The sequence below is a fragment of the Hyalella azteca genome, unplaced genomic scaffold (genome assembly GCF_000764305.2).
Source record: "Hyalella azteca isolate HAZT.00-mixed unplaced genomic scaffold, Hazt_2.0.2 contig13103, whole genome shotgun sequence".
NCBI classification, from domain to species: domain Eukaryota; kingdom Metazoa; phylum Arthropoda; class Malacostraca; order Amphipoda; family Hyalellidae; genus Hyalella; species Hyalella azteca.
In genome coordinates, this window is record NW_025943037.1 from 8,236 (window position 1) to 30,431 (window position 22,196).

Below are 22,196 nucleotides of genomic sequence, written 5' to 3' on the forward strand. Positions count from 1 at the left end.
TTGCCTTATTTTCAGCGCCGATAGTTCCGTCACTGTTGTACTTTACTTAATTATAACAGAGATCTTATGTAGAGTGAAGATCACTATCAAGACGACGTTGAAGTTACCACTTTTTTTATTATTCGATCTTTGGCTTAGGAACAGACGAAATTATGAATTGCTCGTAAACTTGAGTTATGCGTGTTCGTCAGTTCATGCTTATATTCGAAGCACTCGAAACGGGGTAATTAAGTTAGTGCCCCGTTCTAATGAGTTCACATGTGAAAAACCGCGGCACTTATTTTGAAATCGAATTTAAACATACATCGCCCATTGCCCAAATTCTGTTTTTGTAATAAATACTTTCATCTGTATTGTTTTGAGATCAGATATGTTTCTTTCGAATCCTCTGAAGTCAAATAGGCAATTATGTAGAGATGACACTGATCTAGTTGATACCATTCCTAGATGTTTCGCTATTAAAATCCATTATAATTTACGGAAGGAGCCATAAACAGTTATTTGTTATAGTTTTCTTCTCCCGTTTTCATCTCAATGTTGAAACGGTCGTGCGGCTTTTAATTTGTCGACAAATACTATGTAGTTGGCGATAGTCCCTTGTTCACAATAGGCACGCATAGATTCGTGCATAGTGTCCATAATTGTTCTAGTCGTTCATGTCAATAGATTGAAGCATGGTTGAACTAGTAGGTATACGTATGGTTGACCCATTAGGAGCTCATTTTCGCGGATGGAGCTTTTTGTTCGCCTGTGACTTCATTGGCATTAACCATTCACCCAAATGGGTTCAAACCAGTCAACCAATCCGTCATGAGAATGACGGGTTTGTTTACGTTTCTGGATCTACGTGACGTAACAAGAAAGCTGAACTGAAAGACGGAACTTCTCGTGGGTCAACCTTGTATAGTTCAACTATGGGTCAACCTTATATACTTCAAACCATATATAGTTCAACCATGCGTTGAAGTTTAGCTTTGAATGCACAATTTCTTACGATATTGCAATGGAGTTATTGTTAGCAATTGTGTGTTTGTGTATTTATGTGTGTTGAGATGCAGCTCTATTTTAGTGTTTCTGATGAAACGTTCATTTTCAGAGTACGTATATTTCAATTGTTCAACAGATATTTTTTGGAGATCGTTTTCTATTTCAGATTCAAAATTAATTCATATCATGAGTTAATTACGACAAATTGGTTGTTATGAATCTTTTTAATTAATTTTAAAGCAATGTTATGACAAGCGCTTGTTTGACTTGTTGTGCCCATTTCCCGTTGCAATTTATTAGCTCTTAAAGGCATCGATTATTCATTATTTGCATACTTACGTCTACCAAATAACACTGCGTCAACAGAAAAAAACGGACCTCGATGAGAAGCAGAAAGTGCACTCTAAAAATGGCTTTCTTGTGTTGGGTTGTGACGGTATTGTGCGCTGCATTGCTGCTTGTGGCAACTGATGGCGCTCGCAGTTCAGTGACTCCAACTGAAATGTCGAATAACAGATACGAACATCCGCAGCATGAGCTCGAAGATATCAAGACACTATCACACAACGAGGGTCACGCTGATCAGGTGAAAGTGAGACGAAGAACCTCCCTATTAGAGCTGCATGAAGCGCATCATGCTGCATCTCGGCCTACAACTTTCGTCACGAATACAATGGACACGAAGATTGGTAATTATCCAAGAAATACATCGGAGCTAGGATACCAAAAAGTCATAACCGAAACAAGCAGGCCGAATAATGTAATTACTGGAGAACAAAGGAACACAATCCAATATGATTCGGACAACAATTTTTCCTTCCAAAAACGCCACCCTGAAGCTTTTTTCAATCCAGAGGATTTTGAAACGACGAAGTATAGAATGCCGCTTCCTCGAACTGAGCCACGGAGAGCCAGACAAGTCACAAACCAAAACCTGAATTTGCCGATAATAATGCCCCTAAAAAGACCAAAAAATGTTTCCCGATCTGCTTCACCAAACTATCCGTGGGGAAGTCACGCGTTTGGGCCATTACACACATACACCAGATCGCCTCTCGGCACAAAATGGAATGCATATTTCTACGATCAAACCATCGCCGTCATTCTCGAGGATCAAGACAGAGCGCTGCTCAACTGTACGCTTCTAGAAGTCATGTGAGTTGCATCGTTTTTTCAACACCCCGAACGAATTTTTGTTTGGAGACAAATATCCATACCAGAAAAATGTTCATGGGTATAAACTAATGACTTAGACCTCTTAAACTAGCAAATACCACCTATCATTGAATATTTCACGACTGTCATTTATATCATATTTCGACCTGTACCTATTTCATCCTGTACGGCTGTACCCCATTGCAGACCACAACACGAGCAGCGAGCAGCACTTAGGAGTCTGGGGCAAGTGATGGCGTTAGTTCCACTCACCTTCCGGCAGATGGTGCAGTTGTCGTACTACTGCAAGAGCACCAGAGAAATACTCGCGCCCAAATCAACCACCCAGAGAAGAATCGCCAAAAATAACCCGACTCCAGGTGCTTATTTTTACAGTGACAATTATTTTTTTTTACCTCTAAATATTTGCATGTAGGTAGTATTTGCATGATGGTCGATAGCAAAAGTCCAGGCTCCCGAGAAAAAACAATACAAGCAATTATACAAGCAAGAGTTTTAATTATTATTCTATAAATGGATTTCGATTCATTAACAGTAATCTAAAAACTCCTCGCGATTAACCAAAAAGTGAACATTTTAAAAGAACTAAGACTCAATAAACTGTTGTAAATGTGGCTGGATTCAAGCATACAAAAATATTAACGAAAAAGTGTAAATGAATATTGTTGGACTACAATGAACTTGAACAATTTTAAGCGTTATGCGTTAGTGAGCAAACAAACTAATAATTATTAGTCAATGGTTTTCATCGTTTTATAATAAAGTATTTAGTTAGGATTTCTATGTCATGTTCAATTTAACTCATGATATTAAAAGAAATTTGCTGCCAAAAACTGGTCTCTGTAGTAATAAATGCATCACGCTAAAATTATTGAAACAGGAACAAACGCATTTAACATAAACCAATTTGATGTTAAAAGCCTCGAATTTATCCAATAGCCAAATTTGATCATCTTGGTTCGAATTTATATTCATGAAAAATCCTAGACGAATTCGGACAAATTCTCCCGTTTTTCTAGACGTGTTGTGGGACCACGCGTCGTCCCTGTTCTCCGGGATCATGCCAGGCACGGTGTGGTGTGGACTGGGGGACCGGGCACGTGTTTATGAGGACCTGGGGGAGCGTCGTGAGCTGGACACCTGCTGCCGGGCCCACGACCACTGTCCCGTCAAGGTGCGGGCCTCCGCGTCCCGTTACGGCATCAGGAACACGGCCTTCAGCACCGTGTAAGAAACAAATACCTCGGGTATTTTTTATGGTCATGAAACAGAGACGATGAGAAACTGTATATCTTGTGTCGTCCATTAGCTCAAGTTGAGGATAGGACGTCAGAATAATTGATCAAATACATGGAAACAAGATTTCAATTGTTCCGAAAATATCGCTTTCATTGCAAATTTTAGTAGGAAATGCTTGAGACATGTTTTTTGTAGTTGATTTGTCTCATGAAATTCGAATAGCTGGAATAAGGGGAACATGTTTCCAGTAATTGCTCATTTCCAAAACTAGTAAGTCCTCCAACGACTTGAGGCCAAAAGTAGATGAGAGGTAGATGACATAAAACTATCCATGTCTTCATGCACGACGTTTATAGCTCAGCTTGGCTAACATGCTACTGGTATAGATTTGCTGTAAACCATCAACCTTGTCTTTGAAATAGTGATAAGATTATTGGAATAGGTTAAATTAAAAGTTAAACTGCCTGTTGAAATGTAGTTGTCTAACAGGATTCAAAAACGGTCTTCAAGTCTGTGCAAGCACGGAATGGTATAAAGATGTTTACTAGGTTTTATATGATATCCGATTTGATCCATACAGATCCTTGGCTCGAGAATATTTCATGATCACTCTCGCGCTGTAATCCGTTTTGAATATTCTTGTAAACTCTTACCTTTAAACGTTTAATTTCATCATAAATATATCCGAGACGAATGACTCTAGGAGTTTGACACATCAAGCCTGTCTGTCGCTAAATGAGAACAAGAATCCATGCTAGATTAAATAATTAATACTCGGCTAGATTAACTGTTTTAATAACTTCATTTCTTAGGCTCGAGTTAATGGTTTTCGTTTTGTTCAGATCTCACTGCCTGTGCGATGACGCCTTTCGCATGTGCCTGGAAAAAGCTGCACTTGATGACGAGATGGCAGCGACCATCGGCGAACTTTTCTTCAATATCATCAGGCCGCAGTGCCTTGTCAGGCCGCGACCCAGGCCTCCTAATCCCCGGGCTGGATCACTAACTGCCCCTGGAGGAGTGACTCCTCACGAGGCAGACCACGAGGTCTACAGACCCCGGCTGGACTGTTTAGCTATCGACGACCAGAACGGCTGTAGGTGGTGGACCACTAATCCTAAAAGCCTGTCGTTGAATCTTAAAATTATTACTCCGAATTTTAGGTATATTGGTCCCGGTGAACGCAAGTCATGATTCGATAGATTGTTTTAATTTATATAAATTGTTATGACGTCGATTAACATGTCTTAATGAGAGACATGTTAACGCAAGGGAGACTTTGTTGCTTATACTTCTGTCACTGTACAAATATCATTGAATGTAGAATTCCTTTCTTTGTACCATATGATTCATTTGTCACCATTGATTGTCGCTAGGATGAACAATAGTCTGATTTGTTTTTTTCTTGGAAACTCAATAGCAAGTTTTTAATAGGATTTGGTTTATGCCCGAGGTTTCTAGGCCAAATTTGATAACCCCTCTCGAGTTCATGCGATTCATTTTAGTTGTATACTTCTCGTTTGTGCATCAAATGCGTACCTGGTATTTCGTAAATGTTTGCTAGCATAGGTAAACTTTATGACTTATATTATGTCGTTTTAATGGAAACGTCACTGGTGGAACATTACTTCTTTGCTCCAAGATAAGCGCAGGATCGCGGGAATGCTCAGAATGCTGAAAAATCCCAAGACCACAGTTACAGCCCGTGAATGATTTTTTTCTTTGCCAATGGCTTAAAAAAATTATGAGTCATTTTTCAAGTGAATACTGTATGATCCACACATATTTCGCGTAGAAATATGCTATTAGCCGTAAACTTCATTTCAGTTGTATGATAGGTTCTTTTACTTGAATAGATTCGGATCGCCTGTGGGATTGGTGGGTGACCGAGACAAGATTCTGGATAACTGCAGTAGGTTGTCTTATTTTAAATTAAGTGGACTATTTTTTTATACTTTCATTCCATATATTATCTGATATATGTATATAGCCTATTATTGCTGCTCCTTTGTCGAGGTCAATAACGTGGTCAACGTGCGCAAGAGCTCCGGCGAGTATGCTCGAATTAGGACTACTGATTGCGAATTTATCAGGAATTTTTAGATCATAATTGAGTGCTATCATACAGTCGACACCTCCAAGTTAATTTTTATTATTTTATAACTTCAAAAAAGTATGTTCAAAGTTAAATTAGTGCATTAGATTTTAAAGCGACAGTTGAAGACAGAAATCGCTTCACGTTGAATCACAATTTCTAAATGAGTATTGACCTAACAAAATTGGGTCGACATATTTAAAACGTGATCCATGTAACGAGTTACACGGATCACGGTTGAAATGCTGGCTGGGCATAAAATGCAGATGCTGGGCTCACAGTTGAAATGCTGTTCCAATGTATCGATCAATTTTTATACTTATGGACAAATATTACAATAATAAATAATGCTGAATACGATGTGATTCTTCCAATTCTAGTTAACTTTGCAGGTTAAATATCAAGTAGATGGATTCAATATATTTAGAAAAAAATATGTTATACCAAAATAAATCTTGAGCATTGGTCGATCTGGCGAACATTTTGAACAATAGAAGCAGCGCCAATGATTACACTCTTCAGAGCCCTAGTGCTCCCCAATCTTGAATACTGCTGTCAGCTTTGGGCACCACTCAAGGCGGGTGCGGTGCGGAAACTGGAGGCGGTGCAGCAGACCTTCACATACAGGATCAGCGGCATGAAGGAGCTGGACCTGAACTACTGGGACAGACTGAAATACCTGGGACCATACTCACTGGAGAGAAGAGAGAGGTATATCATGCTGTACACCTGGAAGATGATAACCGGACTGGCTCCAAACTTTGAGAGCGAGATCTCCAGAATAGTGACACATTTTAACGAAAGGAGGGGGAGATGGTGCAGAGTTCCCCATTTAATAACCGAACCGCGGCCATAGTGCAGGCTCTTCGTGAGGGATCACAGTCCGTGGTAGGACCGAGGCTCTTTAATGCCTTGCCTAAAGTGCTGAGAGGAGGGAAGTTCACCCTTGCAACATTCTAGAGACGACTGGACAATTGGTTGAGAAAGATCCCGGATTGTCCAGTAACGAGAAACTACTGACAAGCAACAGCATCTTGCATCAGCTGGCCCAAAAGAGGGCAAACAGACGGAAAACGTCCAACGTTCCATCCGGGACCAGAGGGCTGGATGACCTGCCTAGCGGTGAAGGACGACGAAGGCGGAGCATCAGCTTGACCGTGGACTACGAACTCCTAAACTCATCATAAGGTAAAGTAAGGTCATAAGGTAAATAAACAATATTTTTGGGCTATTTTTATGAGATTAATTTTTTAATGCTTTCAGAAGTGACATAAAAACAGCGTGTTGATCAACACTGTTTACCATGGTTTAACTACATTAGTTCAACCATGACTATTTACATTTTGGGCTCACTGTGACGTCCCTCCAGAGATGCACAGAACGGCGAAAAATCGGCATCGCCGTGGGTCGACCTTATGTAGTTAAACCATGTGCTCAACGGCATCAAACCGTTCCAAATTTCAACGTGAATGAAACTTGTAGTGACTCGATCATAACTCGCACTATCATTTTTTGTGAATGTCGTAATTATTTTTATTAACTCTTCAAACTCGTTAGTCACCAATTTCTATAGCTACTCGCAACTTAATTACCCAGAAACTTGCCAATTACTTCCTATGTCGTCAATTTAACTTTTGAATAATCATGCAAACATTTTTTTCAAATTTTTACATTCATTACTTTTTTATTATCACCGAAAACCTAACTTCACGTTCACCTCGCAGGTTAGGTCCTAGTCAGGTCAAGTTTCAGTATTTTGTGGCATTAACAAAAAGTAATTGACGTAAAAATCTGAAAAAATACCCTCCGCAGCGTACTGATAGTATCTACTTATATTTTGAATTTGAAGAAAATCCGTCCATTATTGACTGAGTTATGCGTGCCACAGTTGAAAATTAAGTTAGGTTTTCCGTATTAAAAAAAAAATTAGTGATGAAAAAATTTGAAAAAAATACCCTCCGCAGCGTACTGATATTATCTACTTATATTTCAAATTTGAAGAAAATCCGTCCATTATTGACGGAGCTATGCGTGCCACAGTTGAAAATTAAGTTAGGTTTTCCATTCCAGCTCGCAGGCGAGTTCGCACGCGAGTTCGCTGAAGTGTCGGACCGGTCGAAAGTTGTGATTTTCGTTTAGAACGTGCTAGCGGACTGAGCTAGAACCATATGATAGAATCACTTTCACTTTGCTTTTACACGTCGACGTGTTAAGATCTCCGGATTAAGCTGTCATGCCATGACCTATGAATATAGTCAAGTGATATTTGCTATTGGCATTGCTATACAAGCTATACTAAACACTGAAACAGTATAGCTACTTCTGTATATATATATATATTATTTAATATTGAGTGGCCCTTAACTTAAGACTTAAGTTAAGGCTTAGGCTGGTGGAATTTCAATTAGTTCTTCCAAGAGAGTGAAGAGACAATACCAATGGCAATGCCTACTAACAATATTATTATATATATCTAGGATTATATATACAAATATATTACTCATATTTATGCTAAATTATAGTGCAATTTGTTTATAATAATGATATTAAATTATCTATATTTATAATTAATATTTTTCTTACCAGATTCAAATGTTCAAACAAAACCTATGATACCTCATTGAGTAATGAGTCATTCTGTCAATGGCTCAATGCTCTCTCCACTTATCAACTTTGTACATTTTCTTTCTGTGAAAACAAACATTTAGCCTGCAATGAGGACGAAGTGTAGAAAATTCAGGGGTGGAACTGGACCAGCCTGAACAGTGTCAGTGATTATGATCAGCCCACAGAGTCTGACCATGTTGATTGATGTTGACATTATACCATGTGTAGGCCATGCTATCACTATCAGGTTCTGCTTAGAACATGGAAAGTCCATCAAACCAACAATTGATTGGATCAAAAAGTTATTTGGGTTGAATGTGCCTAGGTATGAATTGGAAGTTCTCATGAAAGAATATGACAATTGCAGAAAATTGACCTATGGAGGTCGTAAAGAAAATTTTTTGGCAAAATTTCAAGTATTTTGTGATCCTCTCGGTATTTGCAGTTTGGAACCAGTGATAGTTACAAACACTTTGAAACCTGAGCCATCCACGGTGATCCACCATCCACATCCTTTCATGAATCTTTGCCATTAACTCCTACTGCATCAGCTCAACTATCTGCATTCACTAATAATGAGCCTGCATCTAAAGAAATTACAGCTCAAACAACTACAAAGCCTTCTAGGCTTCTACAATTGTCCAGCACCTCTCACCCATCTCAGGCCTCAGCCTCCAACACTCAGCCTTCAACTGCCTCTCCAAGGACGCCATTGGTAGGTAGGAGCACTGGTATGCGACTCCGTAGAAGCAAAGAAAGTCCAAGGAAGCAGCTTCTGCAAAAGCAGTGCCAAGACTTGTCTCTTGATATTGCCCATAGAAAATCTGTCTACCATGAACGGATGAAGATAATGAGGTCCGAGCTGAGCAGCAAACCAACAACAGTGAAGAATCTGCGTAAAAGAGTTTGCCGGCTGATAGAGGCTAATAGAAGGATAAGGAAAATTGCTCTCTTCCAGAAAAAGGCTCTTAATGAAAAGGAAAATGAAAGAGAAAACATTGGCTAGAAGTGCTTTCATTCAGACATCAGATTCAAGAACTAAAGGCTGATATTACATACTATAAAAACCAAAACATGGTTATTCTTTAACAGAAAGAAGAGCTAGGAGCAAGTCTGCACGATCAATGCAATCAACGCATTGCCAACAAGCGGGATGAAAAAAATTTTTCTAAGGAATGTCCGCCTGATTATCTATGACATGCAATCATGTAATGTGCCCACTGACAACATCCCTAAGCTAATGAGTTCTAACTTCTATGGCAGCCAGACTGGAAAAGAGCATGGAAGCACCCAGCAGAACAAGTGTGGAACGGATGGCAGTTGAACTTGGCCTTTTTTCAGACTTGCAGGCAGCAACTTTTCCAAATAATCATGAAGGTATCACTCTTGGCTTTGATGCCACAACTCAGGAGGGCATTCACATTAACAGTGTCCACCTGACAAGTGAGGATACCACATTGATTATTACAGTTGACCAACTTCCAGGGGGCACTGCTCATGATTATGCTAATCATATTGTTGATTCAGTTAACAATCTAGCTGTCATTTACACCACTCTGCATCATGGCTGCAAGCCTGCACTTATGAAGATACAAGGTTGAAGATGGTACACAACATTTGCAACACTATGTCCGATCGTGCTGCTGTCAACCATAAAACAATATCTTTACTGGAAAATGTCTGGGGCACTAAGTTAAATGAACTAAACTGCCATTTGCATCCTTTGGATTCGGTTGCCACAGCATGTAAGTCAGCACTCTGAAACGCAGAGTTGGAATCAGGCCAAGTGAGCAAGCTCTTTGGCAATGACTGCATGGCAGCAAGAGTTATCCTGGCATTCAACAAGCTGCGCTACAAAGATGCAAAAGGTAACCCACAAGGGTTCATATCTTTCCTGAAGGAAAATAATCTACCCCTTGGGATCATTCTAAGATACCGTGGCAACCGCCTGCATATAATTTTCCATACCAGCAAAATCCTTGTAAAGCACTACATCCTATTCAAACAGATGCTGCATACTCATATGCCAAGCAATCAAGGGGGCCTGTGTGCTGCACTAATGGCAGACTTTTTAAATCCATATGCAATAAAAGAACTTTGCCTGCTGGCTCTTGTGGGCCTCAAACTAACTGGGCCATGGATGAACAACTTCTATGTTGACAGCTCTTCTGAATTAAACCACATCCAGGCAATAAATGCTGTAGGAGAAGTGCTGGAAAGGATGTGTACTTGCTTGCAACAGCCTCTCTCCCTTCAATCAATGTTTTCAACTTGGTATGCTGCATTGCTGCCCTCATCCTGGAAGGGGGGAGTTGTTCTTATTTTGAAGACCAGCAAATATCTCTCAGCCTTCTTTCATCCTACCAACAATTAATCCTACTCTCATGTCTCAAAAAGCTGCTAGAATGATATGTTGTTGCTGCTCGTCTTGAGCATATCGTAGGTCACAAGACACTCCTGTGATGCAGTGTCACAAAGGTTTCATGCTTACTTGAATTCTGGCACTACTTGCATTAGAGTGAATGGGGTGCTGTTGGAGTCACTTCCCATGCTGGCAGGAATGCTCCAAGGTGCTGTACTGAGTCCTTTTCTTTTCAATCTAATGCTAATGGATATCCCACAGCTTGCTGTCATAGAGGTATTGCTTTATGTGGATGATATCACCGTTTGTTGCCATGGGCCAACCATGCATGATGCCAAATCTTTCATGCAGAGATACTTGAATGAGTTTCATTCATACTGTACAACATGGGGCTTGGTTGTGACTACCAAAAAAAGTTTTCCAGTATTTCACTACTAAATTAGTGAATGTTCCAGTACTGCAGTATCAAGCTATCACATTGGTGTCAGCACAAGCTGCTTAAAACAATGCTTGATGCCCCATGCCTCAATCGAGTCCCTCACCTTACCTATTTGCATGTTGATGTTACAAGACTAATGGATTTGCTTAAACATATGGTCTCTCCAAACGGGTGCAAGTTCCCGTTCCTTGTGCTTATTTTATTGTGCCTACTTTAGAGCAAGAGATTACTGTTCTGCATGGAACAGCCTATTCTGCTTAGTTGAAGCAGCTAGAAGCCTAGAAGTCTTGCAGAATGCCTGTATTTGTCTTGTCCTTGGAGCTTGACAGACAACACCCATAGTGTCCCTCTAGGTGGAAGCTTATATTCCTTTTCAGAGTTTGAGATGCTATCAGCTATATATTTTGGCTACCATCATGTATATTTGCCTTAAATATCATCTAAATGAGGATAGAACCTCTGAAACTGTCTTTGGTGATACACTCCATCTTGTCAATATGGACCACCACAGATATAGCATGATCTGAGTCTTCCTCCTTGTTGTAGGTATCCTGTTCCTGTGTTTAATCCAGTTCCAGTGACTTTTCCATTTTGGTGTTGTTTGTCTTCCCTAATTTGTTTAGATCCTTGTCTTTTTGCTGCTCATCCAGATGAGAAGTATCGGAATTACATTATTACAGTGCAATTTATTGTGACAGCTCAAGACTGATTGATGGTCCATCTGCTGCTTGAGGTCTTTGTGTTCCATTTGTAAGGCAAGCAGTTGCATGGCAGTTAAATCCTAATCACAATATATTGTCTACTGAACTAATTGCACTTTTGCAGGCCTTGCAACTTATTACAGCCGACTCCTTCCCCTTTGCAGGAATCATATGTTCTGACTCTCGTGTAGCTTTGCAACTTATGCTATCTCTCACCAGTACTTGTTCTGATCTGGTCTATGGTATATGTGAGCTACTAATATGGTAAAATGACATCTGCAGTGGGCCTTTAAAGTAAAATGATGTCTGTAGTGACCCTTTGCATCTGCAGTGGATCAAGGCTCACATTGGCATTATTGGTAATGAACATGCTGATGCAGTTGCCTAACTGGGACATTTCCCTACCCTCTGCCTTATTTCCTCTACGTTGCTTGCATGCTCTTGCTGTGTTTCAGTCATGCTTCCTTTGTTTTTATTTTGGGAATTGGATTGGGTTACTAAAGTGGCTACAGATGGAAGGGGCCATCATTTTGCTTCCATTTGGTCTGAGGTGTACTGTCCCATGGCTTGCTTGCTATTCTCACCATGCTACAGTAGTTAACCTGCTTTAATCTTGGTCACGTTGGGCTTTGTTCTTATCTTCATTGATTTGGCATGGCTGGCTCTTCCATGTGCCTGCACTGTGAGTTCAAAAGAGTCATTTGTACGCTTCTGTGTATGCATATCTGTGTATTTTTGTACGCATATATGTGCATGTGCTCCTTGGCAGAGGCAATTATTCCACAAGAGTTCAGCTCTATTGTGAGAGCAGCTACCTCATATCTCACCAGCTACCACAGCTGGTGAAGCGCACTGGATTAAACAATTATTTGCCATAAACAAGAGGAATGTTGACAACCTGGAGAGCTGGTGCTTGTAGAGAAGAATGAAACTGAAAGAAACATGATGAAGACTTAAACTAAATAACTATAGCTGAGTCCAGGTGTTGAAGCAGACAACATGTGACTTCTTCACCTTCAACCCACTACCACCACCTCTTTACACAAACTTCCAAACCCTTCTAGCCTTTGCTAAAGTATCCTCTCCCTGACCTCACTTCTCTTTTATCCTGCTAAAACAAATATGTGATGTGTGACAGCTAGCCAATATAAAGGCCTGACTCATAAAAGTCTTTTTTTGGGGTCACCATGCCCCAAATCCACTACAAATAGGGCTTGTAAGATTTTAAGTTCTCTATTCTCACTGTCTCACATGTACCAACAAAGGCAATGATGTTTGTTGTGGGCTTGTGGTTGTTGTTGATTTTAGTAATTGATTTAAACAAATTCTATATGTTGTTTAAGTAGCAGGAAAGAAAAATTTGAAAGACTGAGTGCAAGAACAATGCTAAAATCAAACGGATAAATTCACTACAGTTAGGATTTATCTTCAACAATATAACAGTAGTACCTACACTGACCACTGTTACAGTTATTGTGACAAAACACTCTTCAACTCTTACAGTACCAACACTAGTTATGTAACAGTATATACCTGATAGCAATCGTCAAATGGGTATTGTAGGTGAGAGTATCTAGATACACACTTATTTTTTAAAATGACATTGAAGAGTGCAAATTGATTCTTTATCTATTTCTAGTGAAAAAGTTGATAAAAATGTAAAACTGTTATGGTCTGAGCTGAGCCTGCCCATGAAGATTATACTTTTTCTATGTTTGAATGAAATTTTGGTCTCGTACTTCAAAGTGACCAATTTTTAATACATTTGGAATCTTGCAGCTCGATCGTAGAGGTTTAGTATTAATTAGATAAGAGGTAATTTATCTAGCTCTTTTCAGGAATCTTGCAGCTCTAAAAATGATGCAAAAACTTTAGTCACTGCTCAAAGGAAAGATATTTCCATGACAGGTTGTAAGCAATGATAATTTTTTGCTCAAGTAAGGTAGTGATATTGTAATTACATTACTTCATCATTTACATTTTACGAGAATGACTAATCAAGCAGTAATGAAACCTGGGGAAATCAATATGGCTTGCCTTTGTAATTACAGCCAACAGAATCAGTAACATTAACAGCAGTTTTTAATACACAATTCATAGAAATCATCTGCTGGATATGCCTATATATGGTACTCAATCTTGTCTGGTCACGTTGGTAGGTCATGATGTCACTGAGTCTATCCTATGTTCTCTGACTAGTACTAAAGCAAAGATATTTGAAGCCAATATCCTTCATTGGGTCCTGGGAAAATTTATTATTTTGATTGCCTCGTAACTCAGCTCCCTGCTTCAACAAATTAGCATTGAAACTGAATGATCAGAAGTGTGAGATAATGAGGTGATGCAAAATATATCATTATACTCTTCTGAGAAGCCTGTTTGAATTAAAATTGTTCCTAGGGTCCTAATACATTAAAAATTGAATTATACCTATTTTCTCTATAATAGTAATTTCTATGTCCTAATTATTGTGACTAAACATTTCAGTTGTAGATCTGCTAGCTGCAAATAAAGTTGAAAATGAGCGAAAAGAATAATAAGGATGACATACCGGTAATTAAAATCGGTGAGTAGAGAGCAAATTCTATATCATTTTATATGTACATTATCTTGTTTTATTTTTAGTGAATTTTCTTTCCAATGTCTACTGATGAATGAACTTCTTTTTCATATTCAATTATATAGGTGTATAATACATCAGGTATGCCATGCATTGATGGTATTGATCACTGATATTGAAAAGAGAAGAATATTCCATAAATACATTTCATTCCCTTTTAAATCAATACTCATTTTGAATTAATTTTATTACAGAGCCTCTTGAGGTAAAAGATGGTTCAAAAGGAGTTAACATCTGCCAGTCGCATGATGGAGGACCTAATGAAGAAGCATTTGGGGAAATCAAATCTGAAGACCTGCCTGAGGTTATGAAGAATCGTTGTGAGCATCCTGTGCACAGATATAGTGAGAGTAATTTTATTGATTAAATACTTCACCATAAACCTGCAATATATTTGAAGGTCTAAAATACAATATTTGCACATTTTTCTTGTAGTATTGTATGGCATTAACTAAACAAATCATTTCATTCTGTATTTTTTTGCTGAATTATCAATTGAAATTTATCTTGAACTTCTCTTGAAACAGCTGTCCAATTCATGCTATTTATACCAGTATCGGGTGTCTAGTTTGTTGCTACTTCAAATAGCTGCTTTATCATTTACCTTTCATCATGACACCAGGACTGCTCCTTGATTAGGACACAAGGACTGTAGCTTTTGCTACAACATAGTGACTGCTTCTTTAATTGTAACATTAGGACTGCAGCTTCAATTATTGAATTATCATACATTATGATTAGCACTGTAGGACTGCTGCTTATATTATGACATTAGGACTGCAACACACATTATATCCCACAAACAGTAAATTCCTTCTCAGTTCTGCGGAGGCCTGAAGAAAATATAACCTCAGAGTGCTGTGAGGGTGACAGCTCTGTCAAGGATGAGACTCCAATGAGGAAATTTGTCCGTTCTTTGAAGGTGAGTGTCAGTGTCTTCTAAACAATAACAAATTAATATGTGAATCTTGCCTAATATCATTGTAACCTCAGAGTGCTGTGAGGGTGACAGCTCTGTCAAGGATGAGTGCTGTGTGGGTGACAGCTCTGTCGAGCTGCCTGTTCTGCCATCAGGTTTCTCCAATGAGGAAATTTGTCCGTTCTTTGAAGGTGAGTGTCAGTGTCTTCTAAACAATAACAAATTAATATGTGAATCTTGCCTAATATCATTGTTGAAGTGGGTCATTTATTCAATCGGGTAAGGAAAGTTTTTCAGTCTCATCTTTGCATGCATTGCATCTATTGGAGAGCAAATAACGTTGCAGAAATTGTAATCTTAGCTGGTAAGATTATAAATTTAATTGTAAATGGTATACTAAAATTATATTCCTTCAATGTTTATTCTATTTGCCTTGCAGTGCTACATTGGGTCAATTGCTATCATACCATTCTCATAATTGTAACATGATAGTGATACATATTTCTCAGCCAGTTTCTGAAATGTCATAAGTTAACAAGTAAAGCTAAATTATAGGATTAAAGTTTGATTTTACTTCTATTCTCAAATTATTGAGGGGAAATTTGAATTTTGAGTGTTATTGAAAGGAGCTTGCAAATTTAGTGTCATGATTCTTAATTATTATCATATCAAGAATTATTCACCCTTTTGATTGTGTTTTGTCTATTCTCTTCTCTTTTGGGTGGTTGGGTTGGGTGTGGGCTGTTCAACTCACTTCTGGGGTTCACAATCTTGGACATCCATGGCCGGTCAGCAGATGAGCCGTTGATCCAGGCTACGAGCCGAAAGTATGCTGAGAAGGCCCTTGAGCAACGTGAAGAAAAAATTAGCCACAGGTGGGGTTCAGTTTGAAGTAACTAATAGCCACTTCTACAAAAATAATAATCAATGGTCACTTGTTTCTTGATTAAGGGGAGCATGTTGGTTAAAAGAAAAACATTTTATTTTCGGACGGAACATTATGAAAACTTGGTACAGATATGTAAATGTAAACACTATCTCCTTCTAGGGTTTTTAAGCTATAACATCGAGAGACATATCATTCAATGCGTAAAGACCAAATCTAACGATCATCCGGTAATTTTTTCGATTTTTTTTACAATATGACCCCTCCCCTCCGTATCAATATACAATCAAAGCAAAAAAGAAAAAGAATTATCTGATGATCATTAGAGAATAGAGATTTTTCTTACGAATCGAATAGTATATGTCTCAATGATGTAGCTTGAAAGTCATGGGAGGAGATAGGTTTGCAATCAGAAAATTTCAAGTTTTCAGGAGAGCCCAAAAAACCGAAATGTATAGATTTTATCCACTGCTTGGCACTGGATCCCTCGGCTTTGCAATATCCTTTTACTCGTAGAAGAGGTTATCATCAGTCGCCAAATGGCTCATTGTTGTCCAGTTCAGCAGCAAGAATAATAATTAAGAGGGAGAAGAAAGAAATATTCCGGGAGATAGGAATTCAAAAATTCCTAGCGCCTTATGACATGCTCGGAGTTGCCGAGCGTTTTTTCTTTGGCTTATGGCTAGGAGTTGCTAATTCCGAATCCTTCACCTTGAGTGCGGTAAGGTTGTCATTCGATTCTAGGCCAAGAGATAGAAGGAGGTTTCCAAGCGTCTAACCAAAGTTGTGGTCAAAGACCGTGCCCTGAACAACAAAGAGGACACGCTTCAGTGTAGTGAATTTCTCCTTGGAGCACCTCAACCAGATGCGCAGTATTTGGACCTTTAAATGACAAGACTAAAAATCTGAGAAGTGAAAAATTGAAAATTTTGGCTTCTCAGGTTTTTCTGACACGCTCCCCTTAAATCACTCTAAAGTTTGATCACTCTCACTTTAAAAATTCTTGCAATCAATAACAATGAGACTGCAATCTTGAAAAATTATGAATACGAGGAATTGAAGTATCAATCAGTAATTCAAAGAGAAAAGTCTGACCATATTTTTATGAGAAGGAGAAAAGAACAGGAAAAGTTTGGTGGAGAAGGTGGAGCGGGAACAGGTGGAGGCAGAGGGAAGTGGGCTGCTGTGGACCACCACTCGGTTGGCCTGGTTCGCGCTGGAAGGATGGGCCGTACTACGAGCTTGATGGCTGATGTGAATCAGCTGGTGGATGAGGTGAGCCATTAAGTGGACTAAGGTACATTATTCAATGTGCTGAGTGTTCATAAATTTTCATCAATGAAGTCTAGACATTGAATATGGCCAAATTAAATTATTGGTAAATTTTTGGTGTAAAAATGGCCTGAACTCCAGGATTTTATTTCTGGTGGCACATGACGCAGGATTGTTAAGAAAGTGCAACAGCTAGAAATTTACTATAGGTATTGAATAATTAACGAATGACTAGTGTGGATTAAAGTATTTGTTGTAATTTAAGGCAAATACTTCATTTTAAAGTGTAACTTAATTTATTCTATGGAAATTAGGTATATGCATCTATTACCAGGAATGACCTCCCGATCTCTGCTGCATCTTTGTCATGGGGGTACCCTGGCCCGCGCTGTGGGACGGGCTCACCGGGTACACTCCGTGGGACAGGCCAAACGGCAGAGCTCCCCCGCCAGACGGAGGCCCCATCTCTTCTCGTTTTTTCATAAGGGTCAGGGAATGTCGGCCTTCCGTACCCCCGTCCCACATCTTCGGCCGCTTATCCTCATTGGGCCACCCTATCGCCTACTCCCTTCTCACCTCTTCTTCCTGCTAGTCCTACTTCTCCTAACAAAGGGCCTTTAAAACAGGGCCTAGCACAGCGCGCTCGAGACGGTCCCTTGTGTAGAGGTGAGTCGACCCTGAAAAGCGTCTTGGCTGCTACGGCCAAACAGCACTTCCCTGCCGGACCCCGGAAGAACTTCTCCCCCTCAGTTGATCCTGGTACCCGGTTGCTTATCGAGCAACGGGATGGCATCAGGGCCTGTAACCCCAACGATCACTGGCTTCCAGACCTCAACATGGAAAGCTCTATTTCCAGGGTGGTCCAGTGGTTAAAGTTAAGAGTACCAAGATTGGAGCAGAGAGGCGCGGGTTCGATCTCAGCTCTGTGCGTTAGTTTCTGGTCAGAATCGGCAAAGAGGCCGGGCGGTTAAGCAAAGTAAAATTGAAGCAGTAAGTTGCGCGTTCGAGACCGCAACAAGCTATGAATATTCTGCGATGTTGAGAATCGGCGCCAGGCCTACGGCCTAATAAACGTTGAAACCGCTATTATTATTATTATGCAGGTTCATGCCAGGGACACCTGGCGGACACATCTCGTGTCGTGCAAAAGAAGCACTGGAATATCCTTTGCTCCCTGGCTTGATAGTGCCTCCGCCGCCCGCCCCCAAATCAGCCATGGGGCCATACTATAAAAAATTGTTACTGTCAACCAATCACCGATAGCTTTTCAAGCTGAACCCAGCAATTAAAGACGTGAAATCAGACAATGGACGTTTATATAGTACGGCCCCTGGTAGCTACCGTCAAACGAGGTAATAAGGGACGGTTTTGAGCGCTTTTAGCGCATTTTCTCATTTATGGAAAAAATGCACTATTGTGCTCGCCATGTCCGTCTGTCCGTCCGTCCGTGANGTCTGTCCGTCCGTCCGTGACCTAAAGTTTTCGTTGACGAGAAAATGCGCTCTCTGTCACTCACTGCAGTGAGTACTGAGTTATATTTTTTATACATAACTTCTTACCATGGAATATTTCATAAACGAGTTTAGGCTCATTTTAAATCTATTTGCAAGGGCTACCATATGACATCTTTGCTTTGCAAAAATTCCATATGCTATTCGTAAGGTGGCAGTCATTAAGTGAAATTTTTTCGCTGAGCGAGGTAAATGTACCTAAAATTTTTTGTTGTGGATTGATTTTTTTTTGGTAACTGGAGACTCTGCTAATCGAGGTAGCAGAGGTACACTTCCAAAATCTCAATTTTCACACTTTTTTCAGGGATTTTTTAGAGGTAGTAAATGTATGATTTCTTAACTTGCTTTATGCCACATAGATAGTAAAAATGTTGAACTTTATGTCGCTGTTTTTAGTTAAGACTTATGAAATATTTTGATTAGTTTAACTGCTACAACATTTTTCCGAAATGTGGGACCCCTGTCCCGATTTACCCCGCCGGTCCCTTATTACCCCGTTTGACGATAGACCAAGAGTTAAACTATGTGTTCCTTCAACCATGTCCCATATGTAGACCAAGAGTTAAACTATGTGTTCCTTCAACTAAGGTGTTCCTTCAACCATATCCCATCTGTAGACCAAGAGTTAAACCATGTGTTCCTTCAACCATGTCCCATATGTAGACCAAGAGTTAAACTATGTGTTCCTTCAACTTATGTGTTCCTTCAACCATATCCCATCTGTAGACCAAGAGTTAAACCATGTGTTCCTTCAACCATGTCCCATATGTAGACCAAGAGTTAAACTATGTGTTCCTTCAACTTATGTGTTCCTTCAACCATATCCCATCTGTAGACCAAGAGTTAAACCATGTGTTCCTTCAACCATGTCCCATATGTAGACCAAGAGTTAAACTATGTGTTCCTTCAACTTATGTGTTCCTTCAACCATATCCCATCTGTAGACCAAGAGTTAAACCATGTGTTCCTTCAATAGGGACATCAAGATTTCTCCCAGCACCACCGAGCAGATCCGCAACGAGCCCCGTGGTGGGGGCATGCGGGGCGGCAGTGGGTCTTTCATTGGCCCCGGAGGCCTTGGTAACTTATCGACGATGACGGCCCCAACTGACGATGCTGGCCCCAACTTCAATGATGGCTGTGGGACCAGACCCAAGGACAGAGGTTTGGATCTTCTTCATAATGTACTCCAGTTTTGCTTAATACCCTTGTATTAATGCTTACACTCATAATTTCCAAATTCTTACCCCATCTTCATGTCAATATTTACTTTTAAACTTGTGATAATACTTTCATACAGCCTTGTCATATATATACATTCAGCCAAGTATTCATACTCACACTTTTTTATGTATTAATTCATTTTGTCACCCTTGTATCAACGCTGGGTTATATGTTTGCGTCAACGCTCGCCAAGATTTCCTATAGGACATTTTATTTTTATTTAAGATTTTTATTCAAGATTTCCATTTATTTGTCATAGTCTGTAAGCTTGAAGCCTGACACTGCAATATTTACGAGCTGTTTGGGCGTATCCAGGAGACTTATCGTGTCGGGATATTGTATACAGGGGCTGTTGGGGCGCGTATCCAGGAGACTTATCGTGTCGGGATATTGTATGCAGGGGCTGTTGGGGCGCGTATCCAGGAGACTTATCGTGTCGGGATATTGTATGCAGGGGCTGTTGGGACGCGTATCCAAGGTACTTATCGTGCCTGGCTATTACAAAAGAACTGAAAATTTTTTCTTTGTGAGAAAATAGGGGCATTGCAAAACGGGGAAAGAGGGATTGGTTCTAAAATTAAAATACGATTTTTAAATTGGCCCAAGGTGTTGATTTCATGTGATGTGTGTGCAAGAGGTTCTAACAAAAATATGATGCCCTACGACGCCAACAACCGACTGGGAGGCACCAACAGGTTCATCAGAGGTGATGACTCCCGTGAAATGGGAGAGTGAAACCAGTTACAAATTGTTGAACATCAATCTGCGTGAGTGATCTTGAACTGTGTCTGGAATGTCTGGAAAATGGAAATAGACTCTAGAAACTACTAAAAAATCAACTAAAATAATGCAGCAATTTTGTGGCTCAATTCAAATTCGGACATTAATGCTGCTGACCAGATAGCTTCATTGTCCACAGAAAATATTTCTTGGAGAACTGAAGCATGCTATTTTTGAACTGTATACGTACATATATACTCTGCGAAGGGATACTTTTGGGGTTCATAAGAGGCAAGACATTATACTTCTTCTTCCGTTTTATGAGGACTTGGTTGTTCACCACCCACCTCTCCTCTGGACGGTCAGAAATGGCCAAACTGGATCGCATTGTAGATAAAAGGCCAGATTAAACTTAGAAACCCTAATGCCAATGGGTGTTTTAAATAGTTCAACAAGCTACTTTAACACTATATTAGTAAATAGAGCAAAGTTAGTCACCCTTACCTATCAGGGGGGCCTACCAAGACAGAGAGCAAGGGCCAGAAGGTCCAGGCTGGGTTATCATCTAAAGTTCAGCCGGAGGCCGCACTTAGATGAAGAACTAAGACCCGCTGATACTACAACTGCTACACTACTTGACAACTACCATCAGGGTCGTACTTCATAGGGGGCTCACTGAGCGATTTGTTTAGGACTCTTCAGAGGATCCTGTACATAATCACATTTACAATAAGACGTGTGAGATAGAATGAGATAGTGGCATCAAAAGGATAGTTGAGGACCTCGAATCGGTTGTTAGGCAAGACTACTGTTCTCTCAGGCACCCTGTGCTAAGAAGGGTACTTAGAAAAGGCTTTGACTATCATGAATTATATTTGTTGGGTGAAGTCACTGGTGGGGGACTGGTGACCCAAGTCCCCCAAGTTGGGGGACTTGGGTCACCACCCAAGTTGAAGTGGGGGTTTGAAGAAATTTAGTAATTTTCACAATTTCAAGTGTGTTACCTGTTATCTGTTACCTCCCCAGAAGTTTCCCTGAGCTTCTACTGCATTGAATGTCTACATGTATGTTTAGACGCGCATGGTGAATCTTGAATTTTTGTTCAGGATTTAACAACAATAACATGGGCGGTGGTGGCGGATTTGGTGGTGGACTAGGAGATCGAATTGTACTTTAAGGCCCACCAGGCGAGACTTGCTGGACAAGCTCTCTGGCAGTTCCTGCTTGACATTAACTCAGAATGATGGAACTAATCCCGTAATCCCGTAAAATATAGTTGAAAATGAGTAAAAAGGATCATTATGTTGTATTAAACTTGCAAGGTGAGTAAAGAGTAAATTCTATATCATTTTATATGTACATAATCTTGTTTTATTTGTGGTTAATTTTCATTCCAAAGTCTACTGATAAATGTACTTCTTTTTCGTATTCAATTATA

The 22,196-nt window shown here is 39.9% G+C and overlaps 2 protein-coding genes across 2 annotated transcripts; both read left to right on the forward strand.

Moving 5' to 3' along the window:
- Positions 1-1,095: 1,095 nt before the first annotated feature.
- Positions 1,096-5,854, forward strand: LOC108675833. Its single transcript, XM_018163872.2, has 4 exons — positions 1,096-2,142; positions 2,350-2,522; positions 3,183-3,390; positions 4,245-5,854. The coding sequence occupies exons 1-4, from the start codon at positions 1,370-1,372 to the stop codon at positions 4,594-4,596; spliced, it is 1,506 nt and encodes a 501-aa protein (XP_018019361.1). The 5' UTR covers positions 1,096-1,369; the 3' UTR covers positions 4,597-5,854.
- A 7,520-nt stretch (positions 5,855-13,374) lies between these two features.
- LOC108675797 (heterogeneous nuclear ribonucleoprotein H2) lies at positions 13,375-21,935 on the forward strand. The gene is made up of 7 exons (XM_018163827.2): positions 13,375-14,172; positions 14,421-14,570; positions 15,048-15,112; positions 15,219-15,336; positions 15,942-16,020; positions 19,791-19,978; positions 21,865-21,935. The coding sequence occupies exons 1-7, from the start codon at positions 14,127-14,129 to the stop codon at positions 21,933-21,935; spliced, it is 717 nt and encodes a 238-aa protein (XP_018019316.1). The 5' UTR covers positions 13,375-14,126.
- Positions 21,936-22,196: the final 261 nt, after the last annotated feature.